We start from the raw sequence: 22,424 nt of genomic DNA, 5'->3' as shown, positions 1-22,424 counted from the left end.
GGTTTGCCCCAATGATGAAGCAGTTGGGCAAACACCTCCGGATGAAGTTCCCACTCCCCCGGATGAAAGGTCTGGCGACTTAGAAAATCCGCCTCCCAGTTCTCCACGCCTGGGATGTGGATCGCTGACAGGTGGCAAGAGTGAGACTCTGCCCAGCGAATTATCTTTGAGACTTCCATCATCGCTAGGGAACTCCTTGTTCCTCCTTGATGGTTGATGTAAGCCACAGTCGTGATGTTGTCCGACTGAAACCTGATGAACCTCAGAGTTGCTAACTGAGGCCAAGCCAGAAGAGCATTGAAAATTGCTCTTAATTCCAGAATGTTTATTGGAAGGAGTCTCTCCTCCTGAGTCCATGATCCCTGAGCCTTCAGGGAATTCCAGACTGCGCCCCAACCTAGAAGGCTGGCGTCTGTTGTTACAATCGTCCAATCTGGCCTGCGGAAGGGCATCCCCTTGGACAGATGTGGCCGAGAAAGCCACCATAGAAGAGAATCTCTGGTCTCTTGATCCAGATTTAGCAGAGGGGACAAATCTGAGTAATCCCCATTCCACTGACTTAGCATGCACAATTGCAGCGGTCTGAGATGCAGGCGCGCAAATGGTACTATGTCCATTGCCGCTACCATTAAGCCGATTACTTCCATGCACTGAGCCACTGACGGGTGTTGAATGGAATGAAGGACACGGCAAGCATTTAGAAGTTTTGATAACCTGTCCTCCGTCAGGTAAATTTTCATTTCTACAGAATCTATAAGAGTCCCTAGAAAGGGAACTCTTGTGAGTGGCAATAGAGAACTCTTTACTACGTTCACCTTCCACCCATGCGACCTTAGAAATGCCAGAACTAACTCTGTATGAGACTTGGCAGTTTGGAAACTTGACGCTTGTATCAGAATGTCGTCTAGGTACGGAGCTACCGCTATGCCTCGCGGTCTTAGTACCGCCAGAAGAGAGCCCAGAACCTTTGTAAAGATTCTTGGAGCCGTAGCTAACCCGAAGGGAAGAGCTACAAACTGGTAATGCCTGTTTAGGAAGGCAAATCTTAGATGCCGGTAATGATCCTTGTGAATCGGTATGTGAAGGTAGGCATCCTTTAAATCCACTGTGGTCATGTACTGACCCTCTTGGATCATGGGTAAGATGGTTCGAATAGTTTCCATTTTGAACGATGGAACTCTTAGGAATTTGTTTAGGATCTTTAAGTCCAAGATTGGTCTGAAGGTTCCCTCTTTTTTGGGAACCACAAACAGATTTGAATAGAATCCTTGCCCGTGTTCCGACCGCGGAACTGGGTGGATCACTCCCATTAGTAAGAGGTCTTGTACACAGCGTAGAAACGCCTCTTTCTTTATCTGGTTTGCTGATAACCTTGAAAGATGAAATCTCCCTTGTGGAGGAGAAGCTTTGAAGTCCAGAAGATATCCCTGAGATATGATTTCCAACGCCCAGGGATCCTGGACATCTCTTGCCCAAGCCTGGGCAAAGAGAGAAAGTCTGCCCCCCACTATATCCGTTTCCGGATCGGGGGCCCTCACTTCATGCTGTCTTAGGGGCAGCAGCAGGTTTTCTGGCCTGCTTGCCCTTGTTCCAGGACTGGTTAGGTTTCCAGCCCTGTCTGTAGCGAGCAACAGTTCCTTCCTGTCTTGGAGCGGAGGAAGTTGATGCTGCTCCTGCCTTGAAGTTACGAAAGGCACGAAAATTAGACTGTTTAGCCTTTGGTTTGGCCCTGTCTTGAGGCAGGGCATGGCCCTTACCTCCAGTAATGTCAGCGATAATTTCTTTCAAGCCGGGCCCGAATAATGTCTGCCCTTTGAAAGGAATATTAAGCAATTTAGATTTAGAAGTCACATCAGCTGACCAGGATTTAAGCCACAGCGCTCTGCGCGCTTGAATGGCGAATCCGGAGTTCTTAGCCGTAAGTTTGGTTAAGTGTACTACGGCATCAGAAATAAATGAATTAGCTAGCTTAAGGGCTTTAAGCTTGTTCATAATCTCATCAAATGGAGCTGTGCTAAGGGTCTCTTCCAGAGACTCAAACCAGAATGCCGCCGCAGCAGTGACAGGCGCGATGCATGCAAGGGGTTGTAATATAAAACCTTGTTGAACAAACATTTTCTTAAGGTAACCCTCTAATTTTTTATCCATTGGATCTGAAAAAGCACAGCTATCCTCCACCGGGATAGTGGTGCGCTTAGCCAGAGTAGAAACTGCTCCCTCCACCTTAGGGACCGTCTGCCATAGGTCCCGTGTGGTGGCGTCTATTGGAAACATTTTTCTAAATATAGGAGGGGGTGAAAAGGGCACATCGGGTCTATCCCACTCCTTGTTAACAATTTCTGTAAGCCTTTTAGGTATAGGAAAAACGTCAGTACACGCCGGTACCGCAAAATATTTATCCAGCCTACATACTTTCTCTGGAATTGCAACCGTGTTACAATCATTCAGAGCCGCTAATACCTCCCCTAGTAATACACGGAGGTTCTCAAGCTTAAATTTAAAATTTGAAATGTCTGAATCCAGTTTACTTGGATCAGATCCGTCACCCACAGAATGAAGCTCTCCGTCCTCATGTTCTGCAAATTGTGACGCAGTATCAGACATGGTTCTACTATTATAAGCGCACTCTGTTCTTACCCCAGAGTGATCGCGTTTACCTCTTAATTCTGGCAATTTAGATAGTACTTCAGTCATAACATTAGCCATGTCTTGCAAAGTGATTTGTATGGGCCGCCCCGATGTACTTGGCGCCACAATATCACGCACCTCCTGAGCGGGAGGCGAAGGTACTGACACGTGAGGAGAGTTAGTCGGCATAACTTCCCCCTCGTTGTCTGGTGATATTCTTTTAACATATAAAGTTTGACTTTTATTCAAAGTAACATCTATACATTGAGTGCACAAATTTCTATTGGGCTCCACATTGGCCTTTAAACATAGTGAACAAACAGATTCATCTGTGTCAGACATGTTTAAACAGACTAGCAATAACACTAGCAAGCTTGGAAAAAACATTTAAATAAATTTACAAGCTATATAAAAAACGCTACTGCGCCTTTAAGAAACATAAAAATGTGACACAGTTGAATTAACAATGAACCAAATATGTTAAAACAACCAAATTTTAACAGAAAATGTATAAAGTTAGCAGAGGATTGCACCCACCAGAAAAAGGATGATTAACCCCTTAATACCCAAAACGGATAACAGTTGAAATAATAAACGTTTTTATCACAGTCAAACACACTGTCACAGGTCTGCTGTGACTGATTACCTCCCTCAAAACTAGTTTTAGAGACCCCTGGGCTCTGTAGAGACGTCCTGGATCATGGAGGAAGAAATAGGAAGACTGTGACTAAATTTTTACTGCGCAATAAAGCGCTAAAATAGGCCCCTCCCACTCATATTACAACAGTGGGGAAGCTCAGTAAACTGTTTTTATGCAGAAAAAAACGACAGCCATGTGGTAAAAATCATGCCCATAAAGTTTTATCACCAAGTACCTCAGAAAAAACTATTAACATGCCAGTAAACGTTTTAAAATTGAAAATTATGAAGTGTTATTAATAAGCCTGCTGCTAGTCGCTTTCACTGCAGTGCAGGCTCAAATATTACTTTAATATTGACAGTATTTTCTTAGTGAAATTCCATTCCCCAGAAATACCTCAGAGTATACATACATACTTATCAGCCTAATACCAGTCGCTACTACTGCATTTAAGGCTGCACTTACATTACATCGGTATTAGCAGTATTTTCTCAGTCAATTCCATTCCTTAGAAAATAATTTACTGCACATACCTCCTTGCAGGTGGGCCCTGCATGCTATCCCCTGTTCTGAAGTTACCTCACTCCTCAGAATGGCCGAGAACAGCAAGTGGATCTTAGTTACGACCGCTAAGATCATAGAAAACTCAGGCAGATTCTTCTTCTAATGCTGCCTGAGAACAAACAACACACTCCGGTGCCGTTTAAAATAACAAACTTTTGATTGAAGAAATAAAAACTAAGTTTAACACACCACAGTCCTCTCACACGTCCTATCTTTAGTTAGGTGCAAGAGAATGACTGGGTATGACGTAGAGGGGAGGAGCTATGTGGCAGCTCTGCTTGGGTGATCCTCTTGCACTTCCTGTTAGGGAGGAGTTATAATCCCATAAGTAATGGATGACCCGTGGACTGACTACACTTAACAGGAGAAAATATGCTTAACAAAATATATAAAACAAGTTTAAAAGGGAAATGGTATATGTCTGGGTGTTTGACTGAGAAGGGCTCAAATGCATCTCTCTCTCTCTCTATATATATATATATATATTTCACCAGCGCAAACATAGGAGAACTATTGATTTTACTTAAAGGGACATTCTAGTCAAAATTAAACTTTCATGATTCAGATAGGGCATGCAATTTTAAACAAATTTCCAATTTACTTCTATTATCTAATTTGCTCAATTCTTTAGATATCCTTTGTTGAAGAAATAGCAATGCACATGTGTGAGCCAATCACACAAGGCCTTTATGTGCAGCAACCAATCAGCAGCTACTGAGCATATCTAGATATCCTTTTCAGCAAGTGATATCAAGAGAATGAAGCAAATTAGATAATAGAAGTAAATTAGAAAGTTGTTTAAAATGTCATGCTCTTTCTAAATCACGAAAGAAAAAAATTGGGTTTCATGTCCCTTTAAGCGGTGTTAGTGCTAATATTTTTGCTCTCCACTTGTAATCTAGCATAAAGTTGTTCATTTTCTGAAATATTGGAAATCTGACTGCGAAACTTTGCTCTGCTCCATAACTTTTTTTTTTTTAAGTTGCATAGTTATTTTACTAATATATATGATAACTCATGTAAATAGCAATATATAACCACACCAGTATTTATTAGTGTAGTTGAAGTCACAAAACATTTTATGAAATGTTTTAGTCATAAATTTAATTTTCACAAAAATCTGTTACAAGTCCTTACAAATATAATTTCATTTAATTTTGTCAACTTCACATAAACAATAAAGTTGTTCAACTTCTGAACAGCCATATTATCTGTTGTGAGAACACACTGTATATATATGTGTGTATATTTGTATGTGTGTATGTATATATGTGTATGTATGTGTATGAATGTATATACATGTCTATTAATGTGTTTATATGTGTAAATATGTATGTGCACACATACCAACATATATACACATATATAGACATATGAAGACATACAAATATCAGCTAAATGAGAGCACCTTCCTAAAGATTCCTTAAAACAACTAAAATAATCAATATAAAATCAATGAAAAAACTTGCATTAGGCTGCTATTTGCTAACAATTCACTTTTGCAACAATCAGAAATTGACAGCGCCAATGAAAAAGATCATATCAAATATAGTAGTTTATTAAAATAATAAGATATCACAGATAGTGTGTACAATTTAGTATAGCATAAACAAATTAAAAACATAATGCCTGGCCGGATTTGTCCAGCCAAACCTATGTAATGAGCCAATGTTATATTAGGTTGATATGGCTGGCCTTCCCCTTTTATAACTAATGAATCAGACAGATTATAAATTGATAGGTAGGCATTATGTTTTGCCAGTCATGGTAGGGCATCCCTTTTGGTGTTGTACTTTGTCTAACAAGGCATATCTACTGATGTTTTTTATGGGTTATGTGATTTATCTTTTTTTGTTGTGAACGGGCAAAAACAACAACATAACTAAGAGGAGTTGCTAATCAAAATTAGCTCAGCTAGATTATCCCTATCATTTCTTTCTCCTTGAAACAGTTTTGTTAAAGTTTTTTTAATGAAGGCTGGCCACATTGTTTAATTGGTGATAAGTCTGGCTACACAGCTATATATGTGTGGCTTCATGGTTGCAAGTTATTATAGACACGTTATTGAAACTAAACCAATTAGATAAACTAATGTTTTCCTGTGATGATATTGGCTCATAGATCTGTCAATTAAAACGGTAGTCTGTTTTGGAGCACTGCAAGCAAATCAGATTTTGCTTTTTGATAATATCGAAATAAAGGTTTGGATCTTCCGTTTTCTCTGTATAGATCCATATGATATATGTATATTTATTTTCTAAATTGTTTTTATGTATGTATCTTTTATTTTTTATTTGTGTATGTTAATATTTTAACAACGATAGTATGTCCATAGAACGATTGGAATTACACATTTGCATTGTAACAATGACCGCTAGACAATTGGTCAATGGAGTTTTTGAAATGTAACCAATGAGAAAAAGCGGTAGAAAAAGTAGCCGTTTCTCTTATTAAAGAAATGATTGGCTCACACTTGTAATATACGCACTAATTTGGAAAAACTCTATACCACAATCCAGATACACCTGAGGAAGGGGGAGGAGCCCTAAAATGCATTGTGAAGATTGTCTTATCTATCTGGTCAGGCAAGCAGTGTTATTGTCTTTCCACAGAAATGCTTTTTCAGTATTGATTGTAAAAAGCACACGGCCAGATTACGAGTTTTGTGTCAGGAGCTATGCGGTGCTAACGAGCAGTTTTTTTTTCACCGCTCACTTACCTACAGCGCTGGTATTACAGGTTTTTACAAACCCGGCGTTAAAAGACAAGAAGTGAGCATAGAGCAAAATTAAGCCCCATACCGCACTTCAATACCAGCGCTTCTTAAGTCAGCGGTGAGCTAGTCGTACGTGCTTGTGCACGATTTCCCCATAGACATTAATGGGGAGAGCCGGCTGAGAAAAAGTCTAACATCTGCCAAAAAGCAGCGTAAAACTCAGTAACGCAGCCCTATTGATTCCTATGGGGAAACTAAAGTTATGTTTACACCTAACACCCTAACATGAACCCCGAGTCTAAACACCCCTAATCTTACACTTATTAACCCCTAATCTGCCGCCCCCGACATCGCTGACACCTACATTATTCTTATTAACCCCTAATCTGCTGCTCTGGACACCGCCGTCACCTACATTATACTTATTAACCCCTAATCTGCTGCCCCCAACATCGCCGCCACCTACATTATATTTATTAACCCCTAATCTGACACCCCAATGTCGCTGCAACCTACCTACACTTATTAACCCCTAATCTGCTGCCCCCAACATCGCCGCCACCTACATTATATTTATTAACCCCTAATCTGACACCCCAATGTCGCTGCAACCTACCTACACTTATTAACCCCTAATCTGCCGCCCCCAACGTCGCCGCCACTATATTACATTTTATTAACCCCTAAACCTAAGTCTAACCCTAACACCCCCTAACTTAAATATAATTTAAATAAATCTAAATAAAATTACTATCATTAACTAAATTATTCTTATTTAAAACTAAATACTTACCTATAAAATAAACCCTAAGCTAGCTACAATATAACTAAGAGTTACATTGTAGCTAGCTTAGGGTTTATTTTTATTTTACAGGCAAGTTTGTATTTATTTTAACTAGGTAGAATATTTATTAAATAATTATTAACTATTTAATAACTACCTAGCTAAAATAAATACAAATTGACCTGTAAAATAAAACCTAACCTAAGTTACACTAACACCTAACACTACACTACAATTAAATAAATTAACTAAATTAAAAACAATTAAATAAATTAAATTAAATTAGCTAAATTCCAACCCCCCCCCCCCCACTAAATTACAGAAAATAAAAAACAAATTACAGATCTTTAAACTAATTACACCTAATCTAATAGCCCTATCAAAATTAAAACCCCCCCCCCCAAATAAAAAAAACCCTAGCTAAACTAAACTATCAATAGCCCTTAAAAGGGCCTTTTCCGGGGCATTGCCCCAAAGTAATCAGCTCTTTTACCTGTAAAAAAAAAACTAACACTAACCCCCTGAAGATCGACTGTTCTGAAGACCGGACATCCATCCTCAAGGAAGCGGCAGAAGTCTTCATCCAACTGGGCCGAAGTCCTCAACGAAGCCGGGAGAAGTCTTCATCCAACCTGGGCGAAGTGGTCCTCTTCTAAACAGTCATATTCTCTGTTGTGAGAACACGCTGTATATAAGCAAATAGATAACAAAAGAAAATTAGAAAGGTGTTTTTTTTTTTTAAATTGCACGTTCTATCTGAATCATGAAAGTTTAATGTTAACTTTATTGGTCATTAAACCCCTGGTGTCTCTTTGATAAGATAGTTTGTATTGTTACAGGAGACTCAATGTATTTGAATACATTGAAAGAGCAGGGGTAGACTGAGACCAACCAGGGCACCTGGGCAAAAATTAAGGAAGGGCCCCTCCCTCATGTCTCCTTTGCCCCTCCCTCACCCCACTACCTGCCTCACTCCCTCAGGGCCCCTAATCTCCAGGGACAAGGCCCCCCAACATCATAATTTGCCTGCCTGCTGCCGCTCGTTCCCCCACAGTCACAACGGCTAGAACATGTTACCTGTCACTGCTGTGCTAGATCATTTAACAAGCTGTGACTGTAAACATAAGCAGCACACCAGCAGACCCCCTTGGGCACCCTTATAAGTCCGTCCCTGTGAAGGGGAATTTGCAAACCCTTAATGCACTTTTTAAGATTACAGTATTAACTTTTATTTTGATAACACATTAAATATGTTCTATTCCAGAACGTGAAACCTTCACTCAGGTCTCTGATTTTACTCTCACAGCCAATGCCAGACTTTACTTCTTTGAGCAGCGGATTAATTTTCCTTTCCTTAGATTCCCACACTATCTGCATTGATGCACTGAACCATAGAGCTTGTGTACAGCGGCTATTTGATAACAGCCCCTGCTTTCAGTATGATTAGGTTGCAGGTCAAGCTCCAACCATTGTTCTATTCTGTTAGGTCTGTGGCCGACACAGAATCCACTTTCCAAACACCATTAATAATCAATTAGCATATCTAAAGATATAATAGATGAGAAAAAGGGGGGATACAATTCACAATTGTGGTGAAGTCATTTTTAAAAACGACTGTTTTAACAAAACAATTCATAGGGAATATTTGACTTTATTGGTGCACACAATTCCTGCATCTTTGTGTTATTACTATTTACAGAACTTTAATTTGAAATTGGCCTCTTAGTACTATGCATCCAGTTTTCATTGCTTTTTTTGTTGTATTGCTTTGATTTCTTTAAAGGTACATGCAAATCAAAATGTTTCTTTCATGATTCAGATAAAGAATACAATTTTAAATTATCTAATTTGCTTCATTCTCTTGGCATTCTTTTGTTGAAAAGCATATCTAGATAGGCTCAGGAGCGTGGAGATAGCTGCTGATTGGTGGCTAAACTTGTATGCCCATTTTTATTTGTTTACAAATGTGTTTAGCTAGCTCCCAGGAGTGCATTGCTGCTTCTTCAGTACAAGATACCAAGAGAATAAAAAATAAATTGAACAGAAGTAAATTGGAAAGTTGTTTGAAAATGACTACTCTATCTGAATCCTGAGAGAAAAATGTTGGGTTTCACGTCCCTTTAAATATTAGTGTGTCTCCCCTTAAAAGGGATATTAAATTCAAAATTAGACCCTCACCATAAAATATTTATTTAAAGGATTACTAACTTTTGGATTTTTAACCAAAAACAGAACCCATATTTCAAAATAAAGATATAATAAATAAATCACTAACCTATTTTCAGATTCAAACGAAGCTGAATAACAGCATAAAAATAAGTTTTATTTTTTAATCCTGACATCACCTAATCCAACCCTCCAATATGGGCAGTTCATATCCAAAATCAGTAACCTATTCTAGCCCTATTTTATGCATATAATTATCAGCCGATTACTGTGGTTTGCGCATGCGTGTTTGTTTTGTCTGAAGCCGAAACTGCCCGTATGTTAATTGGATTCATGTTTGTGTATTGTTATGCTGAATCCATGAAATCTGTTATCAAGCCATTTTATGGTCAATCGAAACTGTAGTATTTTTCAATGCCTTATATCTTTATATCTATAAATGTAATACTATTTACTTACATATATGAATATAAAGATTTACCAATATAAATGTATTAATAAAGTTATTTTATCTAATAAGAGATTGTTTATACTTAATATATTGATCTGTATAAACAATTAGTTTTACATAGTTTATTTTTAATTGCTCGTTTTTTCTAGGGAGATTCACTTGTATACAATCCATAATAGATCTTTTGCATGAAATAAAAAATAAATATGACATCGTTTATACTATACTGTATATATTGGTCCTTATTAACAAATAGTATTTAAATCTTTTCTAACATTGCTTGTTAATTCTAGGGAGATTCTATTGTATGAAGCTAATTGCTTGCTAAGTGTAGGGACGCAAGCAATGAACTTACTTTTACAGTGCAGCAAACTCTTCTTATCCGCGATCGATAGAACGGGTCTACTGCATACAGAACAGACATGCAGAGAGTGACGTGAGCAATGACGTCGCGGTATCTTGCGCATGCGCAATAAGAATAAAGGTTGTCATCTTCCAACCGGTGTTGTCAGCCCGGATTGGACAACGAGAATAATGAAAAACAGAGTGGGTTTGGAAAGGTTTAAAAATTTGGAGCCAAATATCTTCTAAACGGAAAGTAATTGAAACAGATAGGGCATTTTAAAAATATTTAATATATGATTTTCTTTGCAGCAGCGATTAGTTTTGTTGTGCCTACAGTGTCCCTTTAAGCATAGCAAAAAATAAATGCAGTGCATATTTAATATGTATTATTAATTTTGCCTGCTCTTCCTGAAATTTACATTGACACAATGTTGCTATTCTTCCCCGCACGAGAATGCATTGCATGTTACATACTGAAAGTGACATAAGATACAAATCTGAAATGCTAAATAATTTCACATTTGATTAGATGCATTTTAGAAATATATGTTTCTACAGAAATGCTCATCTTAAAATCTGCTTTTGTAATAATGTATGTAATAGGCTGTATGCATGATTTAGGTGCTAGTGGCATCATATGTAATGTCATAGGAGCTACTCAGGAAAAGTGGTCACTTGTGGAGCCCACTTTACCCACAAACATTTTGGAAATTGGAGTATTTTTCAGATTGAATGAAAACCAGTCTGAAACACTCCTCTTACAGAGAAACGCGTAGTAGTATTATAATTTAGATTTTTAGTTCATAATGGATTTTAATTCTAAGGATCTGTTACATTCAATGCTACAAGGTGCCAGAAATCGAACATCATAGCTTTCCCTGGCTACTGAATCCATGATTCTGGAGAATAACAAACAAGCTCCACCCTGCATATAGAGTATGTATGTAAAAATAGGAAACCACATTTGTTCATTAGTTAATTAAAGGGAAATAAAATATAATATTTTTCTTTCATGATTCAGAAAGATCATGCATTTTTAAACAACGTCACAATTATCTTATTTTCTGTGTATCCTTTGTTGAAAATCAAAAAGCTAAGCTCAAGGGCATCCACATTTCTGAAGCACTATATGTGTTTAATATAAAAAAACAATATAACACTATACGGCTTTCTAATATTAGAAAGGGAGTTATCGTAGGTGAAAATCATTCATTTGTCTCATCTCATCTTGATTAAGCAGATGCCTCTCTCTGCTCTGGACCACCTTGTTTTATTGAGGCTGTAGGGGCTCTAAAAAAACCTTACCTTTAAATAGGTGTCTTGTGGAACTTTTTGTCTCATATCAATTTAATTCAGTTTGCAGTGCAAATTCAACAGAGGCTATTTTGGCTTCCATTTCCATGGCAGTCCTATTAGTCAAAATCACAATTTATTTTCAGGATTTATTTTGTGCAGACTCAAGACTTAAAGGGACATGAAACGTAAAAATACTTCATTATTCAGACAGAACATGTCATTTTAAACAACTGCATAATTTATTTAAAGAGTGAAACCTCAATATATACAAAAATTGAGAAAAGTAAATTAATGGGAAAAATAAATAAATTAAGCAATTAGGGGTGCTGGAAAAATAGATTCCACACATCTACAAAATACAATATGTTAATATATGACTCCCGCACTCCACAATAAAACACAATCAGTTGAAAAGATAGAAAAAGCTTTATTAAACCTCACAAAGAAACATCCCAAAAAAATATACTAATATAAAATATCCTAACCAGGCGTCCCTGGTGAAGGCTTAAAAGAGGCAAGAGTCTGTATAAGTATATAGTGCCTAGACTTTTTTTTTAACAGTTAACTACATTTCTGCAATAAACACACATAGGGCTAGATTACAAGTGGAACGCTAAATTATCGCTACCGCAAATGGGCAAATTTGCACGTTTGCGGGAGTGAGATAATAAACCAGCCATTACAAGTGACTGGTTATTGCTACCGCGAGCTTGCAGTGGTAATTAGCGCTCTGAAAACTAACCAGAGATCCGATCCTAGCTAAACCTAGGTAGACTCAAACTGATTTCCAAACTGTTAAAACCGCCTCCTATCTCAGTGCATTTTAACAGTTTTTTACAGTTAGGCAGAGCTAGTTCATGTGTGCCATATAGATAACATTGTGCTCACTCCCATGGAGTTATTTAAGAGTCAGCACTGATTGGCTAAAATGCATGTCTGTCAAAGGACTGAGATAAGAGGGCAGTCTGCAGAGGCTTAGATACAAGGAATTTACAAAGGTAAAAGTATAATAATATAACTGTGCTGGTTATGCAAAACTGGGGAATGGGTAATAAATGGATTATCTATCTTTTTAAACAATACAAATTCTGGAGTAGACTGTCTCTTTAACATAATGCATATAGGTAATATTTTTAAGTGTAAAAAAAATACATTATATGTATATATAAATACATTATTATATATAAATACATTATTATATATAAATACATTATATGTATATATAAATACATTATTATATATAAATACATTATATGTATATATAAATACATTATTATATATAAATACATTATTATATATAAAGACATTATTATATATAAATACATTATATGTATATATAAATACATTATTATATATAAATACATTATATGTATATATAAATACATTATTATATATAAATACATTATATGTATATATAAATACATTATTATATATAAATACATTATATGTATATATAAATACATTATTATATATAAATACATTATTATATATAAATACATTATATGTATATATAAATACATTATTATATATAAATACATTATTATATATAAATACATTATATGTATATATAAATACATTATTATATATAAATACATTATATGTATATATAAATACATTATTATATATAAATACATTATTATATATAAATACATTATATGTATATATAAATACATTATTATATATAAATACATTATTATATATAAATACATTATATGTATATATAAATACATTATTATATATAAATACATTATATGTATATATGTATATTTTCTTTAGCCTTATCTTAAGGACTATATTGTGCATCATGGTTCATTAGCTATGTAATTATTGGTATTTGTTATAATTGTCAGATATGTGAATAACAGTCCTGTTTTACCCCCAGCCACACTGTGAGTCTTATCGCTTACCTGGATGTCCAAGAAATCTGAGTCCGGTTTGTGGAACTGACGGAAACACATATGCAAACGAGTGCATACTATGCTTTGCAAACAGGTAACATTCAGCTGTTTTCTTAATCTTGAACCTTGTCACACAAAATAAATATGTAAATATGATAATGCTATTATGTCAGTCGTATTTTTGTTATCATGTTTTATTATCTTTCTTTTTTTTTTTAAATGGGCCTATAATATATATTTATAGTTTATAGTTGTGATAATTTTCAACACATTTTCGATACATTTTTCTCATAGCAAATTCTACAACTAAAAGTACTTGAAAAGCCCCTAGACACCTTTAGACTTATTACCGGCTACCCCCAAAAGTTTCTAATGTAACATTGGCTTTTAGCATGCACAAAACAGTCTGACAATACTACCTCCATATTGCATGACTTTAGGAAGCAATGTAACAAAACAAACAAAAATTCTACCTTCTCAATCAATTAAAGTTAAAAAATGAATACAGGTACATATTCTCAAAGCCTGTTCTATCTTTCTGATTGGACTATGCATACAAAAGTAATACAAATGATATAAAACTACCTTTAGGTTACATGTATAAGCTGTATTATGAGATGTAAATATTAAACTAAATGACATAAGATACTGTTGTTTACATATGGTCCCATTCCTTCTCCAAGCTGTCCCATTTTACAGATGCAAACATATAAATATTCTAGAATCCAAACTAGTCCAAAATCCAAACATTTTCTGGTCGCAAACAGTTTTTGTACCTGTAAAAAGCACTTTTACACTAATTAAAAACTAGCAAAATCCATAGCCCAATACACATGCCCACTATACCCATAAAGCTACTATTCTAAACCCTTAAAGAAACATACACACATATCTATGTTTTGGAACACAACAGGTTCTTTGCACACCTGTCACTATTTTGCATCACTATATACTATAAATAGTGATGAATTAATAAACAGGCCCTTCAGCCTGTGATATAATTACTAAATCCACCAAAACGCTATTCTCCATTCCATTATCCAGAAGATTCAACAACTATCTTTAAACTATTTTGATTCAAAATAGAAATGCAAAGACACTACACTCATTTGAGTGGGAATGCCCTGTAATAGAGTAGTCAGTTGGATTTAATAATCCGGAGCTAGAGTGCTGTGCACAAACCAAACATTTACAAATAGGTCAAAGAGTTTAGTGCACTATTTTGGCCAGTATTCTGACCTATTTGTAAACTGTGGGATTACGTGACAATTCAGTTTATGTATTTTACATCACATATATCTTTATTTACATGCCATTAGAGGTCACGAAAACGACCACACGGCCCCTTTATCTGATTTCCAATCAGATTGTTTTTGGATTGTAGTGCTAATAAAGCATTAAGCAAAGACAACTCTTCAAGTGATCTATTTTGAAACAATACAGGCAACTTACCGTAGGGTGTAAGAGATAAAAACCTACACTTATTTAAATTGTAAATCTTCATTTCTAATGAACCATCCACATAACAACCATCAGACATAAGATTATTCAAGGCTACCAGAGCAAAATATGAACTGTAATCTAGTCCTATATATGTTAATGGTAAGAAAGTCCACTGATGAAACTGGAGAAAATATAGCTGAAGAGGTTGCTCAATGAATCTCAAACATGGGGGTCAATTTAACAAGGGCAGAATGGCCCGTTCCCCTTGTTTCCGCGTGAGCCTTCAGGCTCGCCAGAAACAGGAGTTAAGAAGCAGCGGTCTTAAGAGTGCTGCTCCTAAACTCATACGCCGCCTCTGAGGCGGCATATAGCAATCCGCCCGATCATGTACGATCGGGCTGATTGACACCCCCTGCTAGCGGGGCGGTATTGCACCAGCAGTTCACAAGAACTGCTGGTGCAATAATAAAGCGTATGCTGTCGGCATTTATCGATGTGCGGCGTACATGGTTTGCTATAGCGGATCATGTCTGTCCGCATGTATATGAATAGACCCCATTATCTCACTTTTATAATGAGGCCCATTGACTTTCTTGTCAGCAATAATTTTCTCTGTGGGGAGGGGCACAACAAAATAAAATAACCCAATAATAATCCTTTGAGTGGCACCGTGCAGCAGGAGAGTGTTTGATGTAAACATGAGCTGCACATTGTTTTACACATGGTGGGTCACTGGCATAAAAAAGTGACTGAAGTATGTGCTTATTCTTAAATATAAGGGTACATTTCCAGGGGGTTATCCCCCCCCAGCTCCCCTTCAGACACCATGTTGGTAGGAAAAATGATATATTTAAAGGAACTTAAAAGCGCTAAAAAGGAAATGCTGTAATGTTACACAATTAAACATAATTGAAGTCAGTTACAAAGCAGCAGTGCATGAATGGGCATAGGTAAACACATCTAGTGAGTCAATAACAAGAGGCATATGTTTTGTAGCCACTGGTCACTGGCTAGCTCCCAGTAGAACATTGCTGCTCCTGAGACTACCTAAGTATGCTAAGTTCTCAAAGGATACCACAAAAAAAATGGTATGAAATTTACTTTGTTTAAATTATTTGCTCTTTCTAAACTATGAATTATGACTTCAATGACCCTTTAATAGCAATGGAAAGCTCAAAATAAACAACCCTAACCCTTGTCTGCATGCAAAAGGAACATTAAAGTGCTATTTAACCAAGGGCGCAATATTTATCAACTTAGAGGTATTCCCACTCTAATACCTCCCAATAATGTCTGCTTCAGCTGGTGTTGAGTTGCATTATGTGCTGGTATTTACAGAAGCATTCAACCATTGTCTTGAGGATTGTCTGGTATTTTGGGGCTGTATATCCTTTATGTGGGAGCAGACTTATATACTATATAGGTCTCCTCTATGAAAACTACAGTTGGGCTAGAGGAGGATGCTCCCAGGTGGTGACTTGCCAAATAACCAGCTACTGAGCCATTGCTGGTTTCTGGATGAGCTCTTCTCTTTCTTTAAATATGTTTTATATTACCCTGGGAACTGTCTCCCCAAGGGCCCTATGATCTAAAGCTCTCCACTGTAATGTGATTAAGAGGTCTCGTCAGTACTGTGAGATCCCTCAAAAGATTTAACTGTTTATCTCACAATGCAGCGTTATGGATTTGAAGGAGAGACACCTACATTACAATATAATGCTCAGAAAGCCCCTGAAGATTGTGTGTGACTTCTTTACATGTTGGCGTGTTTAGATCTTCACATACTGAGGGTGATTGCAGAAAACAGGTGTGGACTCCCTGTTCAATGTGCCCAGAGGGATATTACTGCACCCACAGACGGCTGAAATGATCATCTGGGGTTGCCATGTACCTTGTTCAACGGGGAATGTCCTGGTATTTCAGAGCTGTGCTGTCCTTTTTTTAAAAAAATGGACTGTGTTCTCCTCTCTAATAGTGAAGATAATGGCATCCAAACTATCTCTTTGAATTATTAAGGAACTTTTCTAGTACTTGGGTGATTTAGATGAAAGCCCTATTTCTGACTGTGCATGCATCATTTAAAGGGACAGTATGTTTCTTTATCTTTATTTTTGCTATTGAAACCTACAGCTGTATACTAAAAAATTCAGTACTGTAGCAATGATTAGAGAAATAAGAGGTGCCAGAAGACATCTAAATTGCTAAGAGCCTTTTGGTTTGTCTTTTCAAATTCTGACCAGCCCTGCGCTGCCTGTTTCACAGTTTTATTAAGGTGCATACTTGCATATCTAAATTGTGCTTCTATTCAACCTGCAGAAAATGATTCCATAACATGGAAGGAACTGACCTACTATTTGCCTATGTTTAAATTAAAGGGACATAATACTCATATGCTAAATGACTTAAAAGTGATGCAGTATAACTATAAAAAGCTGACAATAAAATATCACCTGAACATGTTAAAAGGGAAGATATTTTATCTCAAAATTTCTTCAGATCACCAGAGTAAGTGCTATGTGAACAGTTATATTTTAGCTGCTGTCCAGCTGCAAGTTGAAAAAAAAAAACCCAAAAAGACAATAGCCAATCAGCATCAGCAGTGCTAAGGTAATGTTTTGCCTTTGCTGTGATCTCATGAGATTTCACTGAAATTTAATGAGATTTCATAGTAAACTTATATACTTGAATAGGAAAATAATATGACTGTGCCTGCACATGCCAGATGCACACTCCCTTGCAAGTCCTGGGACAAGTATCCTGACTGGCTCCTTAAAGTCTCTTTACAGTGGGGTGTGAATACGTAAACATTTGAGGTAAAATATCTTCCTTTATTACATGACATGTTCAGGTGAAATTTTCTATTCAGCTTTTTACAGCTATGCTGCATCACTTTCAAGTGCTTTAACATTTGGATATAATGTCCCTTTAACTCTATAGACTTAGATAAGACGTTTATGTAATGGAGCTTTGGTTTTATTTATTGACTCTAGTTGATTTTAAAGATAGCAAAATACCTAAAGGTTGTCTGTCTATCTATCTATAAATCAATCTGTCTTTTTTTTTTGTCTACCCTGCATTAATTGCTGTCTTTATAATATTGTCTTTTACGCATACAGTACTTACCTCCAAATGGTCTTGCTAGTATCAGACCTGAATTGGTAGGTAAGTACTACTGCCCCTCTTTCTTCTATTGATAAACCTGCCCAAACCCCACACTGTTTCAATATATCCTCTCTGCCCCAGACTGCCAGGCTCCATTCATGATTTATTCAGACTCGCCCAGTATTTATATTTTACTACTGTAGATAAATGATACTCTAGTATGTAAATTGGTTTCTTGATTTGGCATGTCTGCTGCCAGTTTTTATTTCACAAAGCTGAATATCATCACAGTTCAGCCTGCTGGTACATGTGTCATTCACACTAGAAGGCTTCATATAAATCCAATCCAAGCAATATTAATTGAAAAACACCAACAAGTGAGAGAGAAATACCATACAATTTTATTTAGTGTTAGGTGCTTTATATTTGAACCATATATACAGTCTAAAATAGTAGTAATATATTTATAGAGGCCTATTTATCAAGCCGTCAACCGCAAATACGCTGGAATTCCGCAGCGTAATTGTGGCAAGACTGATTCCCCTTATTTATCAAAGCCTACAGACCGGTAAAAGTTGAAATCTGTGACGTAACATACAATCTGCTGGTCTCAGTCCGACACAGATCGATGCTTACGTCATTGCAGATGTTCCGAATGCAAATTCGGCACTATCTGACTACTTTTGCTATTTAACAAATATCTAACAGGTACGCTCGCCACTATTCCGGCCCAGAGTACCTGCTTTTCAATCCGCCGCCCTAGGAATCAATGGGAGTCTGAAAGCAGCAAAAGCTCATGTTCGCTGCTGCCCGATATCCCATTAATTTCTATGGAAGAATAAAAGTTATGTTAACACCTAACACCCTAACATAAGCCCCGAGTCTAAACACCCCTAATCTGCCACCCCTACATCCCCGCCACCTACATTATACTTATTACCCCTAATCTGCCGCCCGACACCGCCGCCACCTACTTTATACTTATTAACCCCTAATCTGCCACCCCAACACCGCGCCACCTAAATATATACTTATTAACCCCTAATCTGCCGCCCGACACCACCGCCACCTACATAAAGTTATTAACCCCTATTCTGCCGCTCCCGGACCCCACCGCCACCTAAATAATGTTAACCCCTAGTCCACCGTTCTCAGAGCCCACCGAAACTAAATAAATGTATTAACCCCTAAACCCCTGGCCTCCCACATCACTACCACTTACTAAACCTATTAACCCCCAAACCGCCAGCCCCCCACATCGCCATAAACTAAATTAACCTATTAACCCCTAAACCTAACAACCCGCTAACTTTATATTAAATATTACCTCATCCATATCTTATAATAAATTTAAACTTACCTTTAGAATTAAATTAAACTATATTAAACTACTAATTAATCTACCCTAACTGTTATACTAAAATTACATTAAACTATATTAAACTATTAATTAACCTACCCTAACTGTTATACTAAAATTACATTAAACTATATTAAACTATTAATTAATCTACCCTATTAGACTAAAATTACATTAAACTATATTAAACTAATAATTAACCTACCCAGTTATACTAAAATTACATTAAATATATTATATAGTTAAAAACCTAACCCTACTCAAATTATTTAAATCTACAATTAAAAATTACAAAGTTACAAAAAATAACAAAAATAACAAAAACTAAGTTACAAAAAAAAAATAAACACTGTTACACAAAATAAAAAATAAATTATCAAATATCTAATTACACCTAATCTAAGAGCCCTATGAAAATAAAAAAGCCCCCCAAAATAAAAAAAAACCCTAGCCTACAATAAACTACCAATGGCCCTTAAAAGGACCTTTTGCTGGGAATTGCCCCAAAGAAATCAACTCTTTTACCTGTAAATAAAAAATACAAATACCCCCCAACAGTAAAACCCACCACCCACACAACCAACGGCCCAAATAAAAACCTAATCTAAAAAACTTAAGATACCCATTGCCCTGAAAATGGCATTTGTATGGGCATTGCCCCTTAAAGGGCATTTAGCTCTTTTTCAAAAGCCCAAACCCTAATCTAAAATTAAAACCCACCCAAAAACCCTTAAAAAAGCCTATCACTAACCCCCGAAGATCCACTTACAGTTTCTGAAGAGCCAACATCCATCCTCAACAAAGCGGCAGAAGTCCTCATCGAAGTCGGCAGAAGTCTTCATCCAAGCGGGCCGACATCTTCATCCAACCAGGCAGAAGTCTTCATCCAGACAGCATCTTCTATCTTCATCCATAGGGCACGGAGCGGCTCCATCTTCAAGACATCCGACGTGCAGCATCCTCTTCTTACAACGTCTTCTTCTGAATGAAGGTTCCTTTAAATGACGTCATCCAAGATGGCGTCCCTTAGATTCCAATTGGCTGATAGAATTCTATCAGCTAATCGGAATTAAGGTTGAAAAAATCCTATTGGCTGTTGCAATCAGCCAATAGGATTGAGCTTTCATCCTATTTTAGAAAAGGCCATTTAAAACAGCTTTCCATAGAATGCTTATCTGCTGATCTTAAATGGGTGTATTAAACTAAATCTATTTAAAGAGATCTTCTGCTCACTAGAACATGTAAATGAAAATGTTCTAAAACATAAGGGATCTGATGTTTTTAAAATGAATATTGTTTTTATTTGCAGAGACAGTGGGCGGTTGGTTCTGATTAAGAGGAATGGAGAATGTTAAAAGAATGGCATTAAAGTTTGGAGAAAGGAAGACGGCGGTCCTTCTAAAACAACATTCATCTCATGTAACTGCTCTGATAAAATTAAAAAAAGATCATTGTTTTTAGTTTGTCATTTTGAGGAAAGAACAGCAAAAAAAAAAAAAAAAACGTATTAAATTTGTACATACCGCTTAAAGGGACACTGAACCCAATTTTTTTTCGTTCATGGTTCAGATAGAGCATGAAATTTTAAGCAACTTTCTAATTTACTCCTATTATAAAGTTTTCTTTGTTCTCTTGCTATCTTTATTTTAAATGCAGGAATGTAAATCTTAGCAGCCAGCCCATTTTAGGTTCAGCACCATGAATAGTGCTTGCTTATTGGAGACTTACATTTACCCACCAATAAGCAAACATAACCCAGGTTCTCAAACAAAAATGGGCCGGCTCCTATGCATCACATTCCTGCTTTTTAAATTAAGATAGCAAGAGAAAGAAGAAAAATTGATAATAGGAGTAAATTAGAAAGTTGATTAAAATTGCATGCTCTATCTGAATCATGAAAGAAAAAATTTGGGTTTAGTGTCCCTTTAAGACGACAATTCATAAATATTTGTATTTATAGCAGAGGTGGAAAAAGGTCTGAATTTTAGAGCCAGCTGTATTTTTTTACAAAACAATTGTAAGTTGTCTATAAAGTGTACATTATATTTCTTTCCTATGGCATGGAGAGTCCATGACGTCATTCCAATTAATAGTGGGATATTGAACTCCTGGCCAGCAGGAGGAGGCAAAGGGCACCCCAGCAAAGCTGTTAAGTGTAACTTTCCTTACCCATAATCCCCAGTCATTCTCTTTGCCTTTGTCAATGGAGGATGTGCGAAATTGGTGTCTGAAGATATTTAATCCTTTTATGGGTACTTTTCCCTGCAAAGCAAGGATTGGGGTCCACGACAATCTCTTTAGTAAGAGTAGTGGTGGCTTTTAGCAGTTAAAAGGCGGCAAGGTGGTCTTTGCTTTACTTTTAACACTTCACTACCCTTTTGTAGAAAGCCAGAGTTTGTTACTCTGTTCTTTCTTTTCCTACAGGTCCATGACAGGGAGTGAAGTACCTGTCACACAGAAGTAGCAGTATCTGTCCTGCAGCTGGATCTAAGGTAAGTGTCTTTGCCTTCTAGGTACTGAAGGACAGCAGCACTTAAGAGGTTAATCCTCATATGGATCCTTTTTGGGACATAGTAATCCTTATTAGTTAAGGATTCATATTGTGGACAAATTTTTGACACTTTATGTGTTTTAAAAGGGAGCACAGTATGAGACTTAAGGGAGCTCACTTGGCTTAGGGAACAGTAGAGGATTTCCTTTATTTGATGCAACGGACTAATGTGACTAGTACATAGGGTATGACACACTTGAGGGGGTTTACTTTAACCTTAATCGAGTTGACGGTTTTACTTATAAGCCATTTAATTTACAGCTGTTTACTTTTTTCGCGCACTTTTGGTGGCGCAGTTACTTTTTGTCCCGCCCACGTGACGCCCGCACTTCCGCTTTATCAGAGTGGAGCTTAGTGAGGCTGTTCTGCGTAGCGGACCTGTGTCAGCTTGAATCTCATATTTTGGTCATCAAACAGATCGTTTGTCTAGAGGAGAGGATTTCTGCAAGAGAGTCCCGCTTCCTCTTACTAGTGGGGTGT

At 36.8% G+C, this 22,424-nt stretch overlaps 1 protein-coding gene across 1 annotated transcript in view; it reads left to right on the top strand.

The window, feature by feature from the left end:
• The window catches only part of SPINK2 (serine peptidase inhibitor Kazal type 2), a 27,110-nt gene extending 6,261 nt beyond the window's left edge, over positions 1-20,849 (top strand). Inside the window, exons 3-4 of the mRNA XM_053702747.1 lie at positions 13,473-13,582; positions 20,703-20,849. Coding sequence (XP_053558722.1) covers positions 13,473-13,582; positions 20,703-20,748 — 156 coding nt within the window. The 3' untranslated portion in view covers positions 20,749-20,849. The remainder of the gene's footprint in view (positions 1-13,472; positions 13,583-20,702) is intronic.
• The last annotated feature ends 1,575 nt before the right edge of the window (positions 20,850-22,424 follow it).

Source organism: Bombina bombina, chromosome 2, assembly GCF_027579735.1.
Source record: "Bombina bombina isolate aBomBom1 chromosome 2, aBomBom1.pri, whole genome shotgun sequence".
Lineage (NCBI taxonomy): Eukaryota > Metazoa > Chordata > Amphibia > Anura > Bombinatoridae > Bombina > Bombina bombina.
Note: the sequence above shows the minus strand (reverse complement) of the source record. Positions and strands in the feature narration are given on the sequence as shown.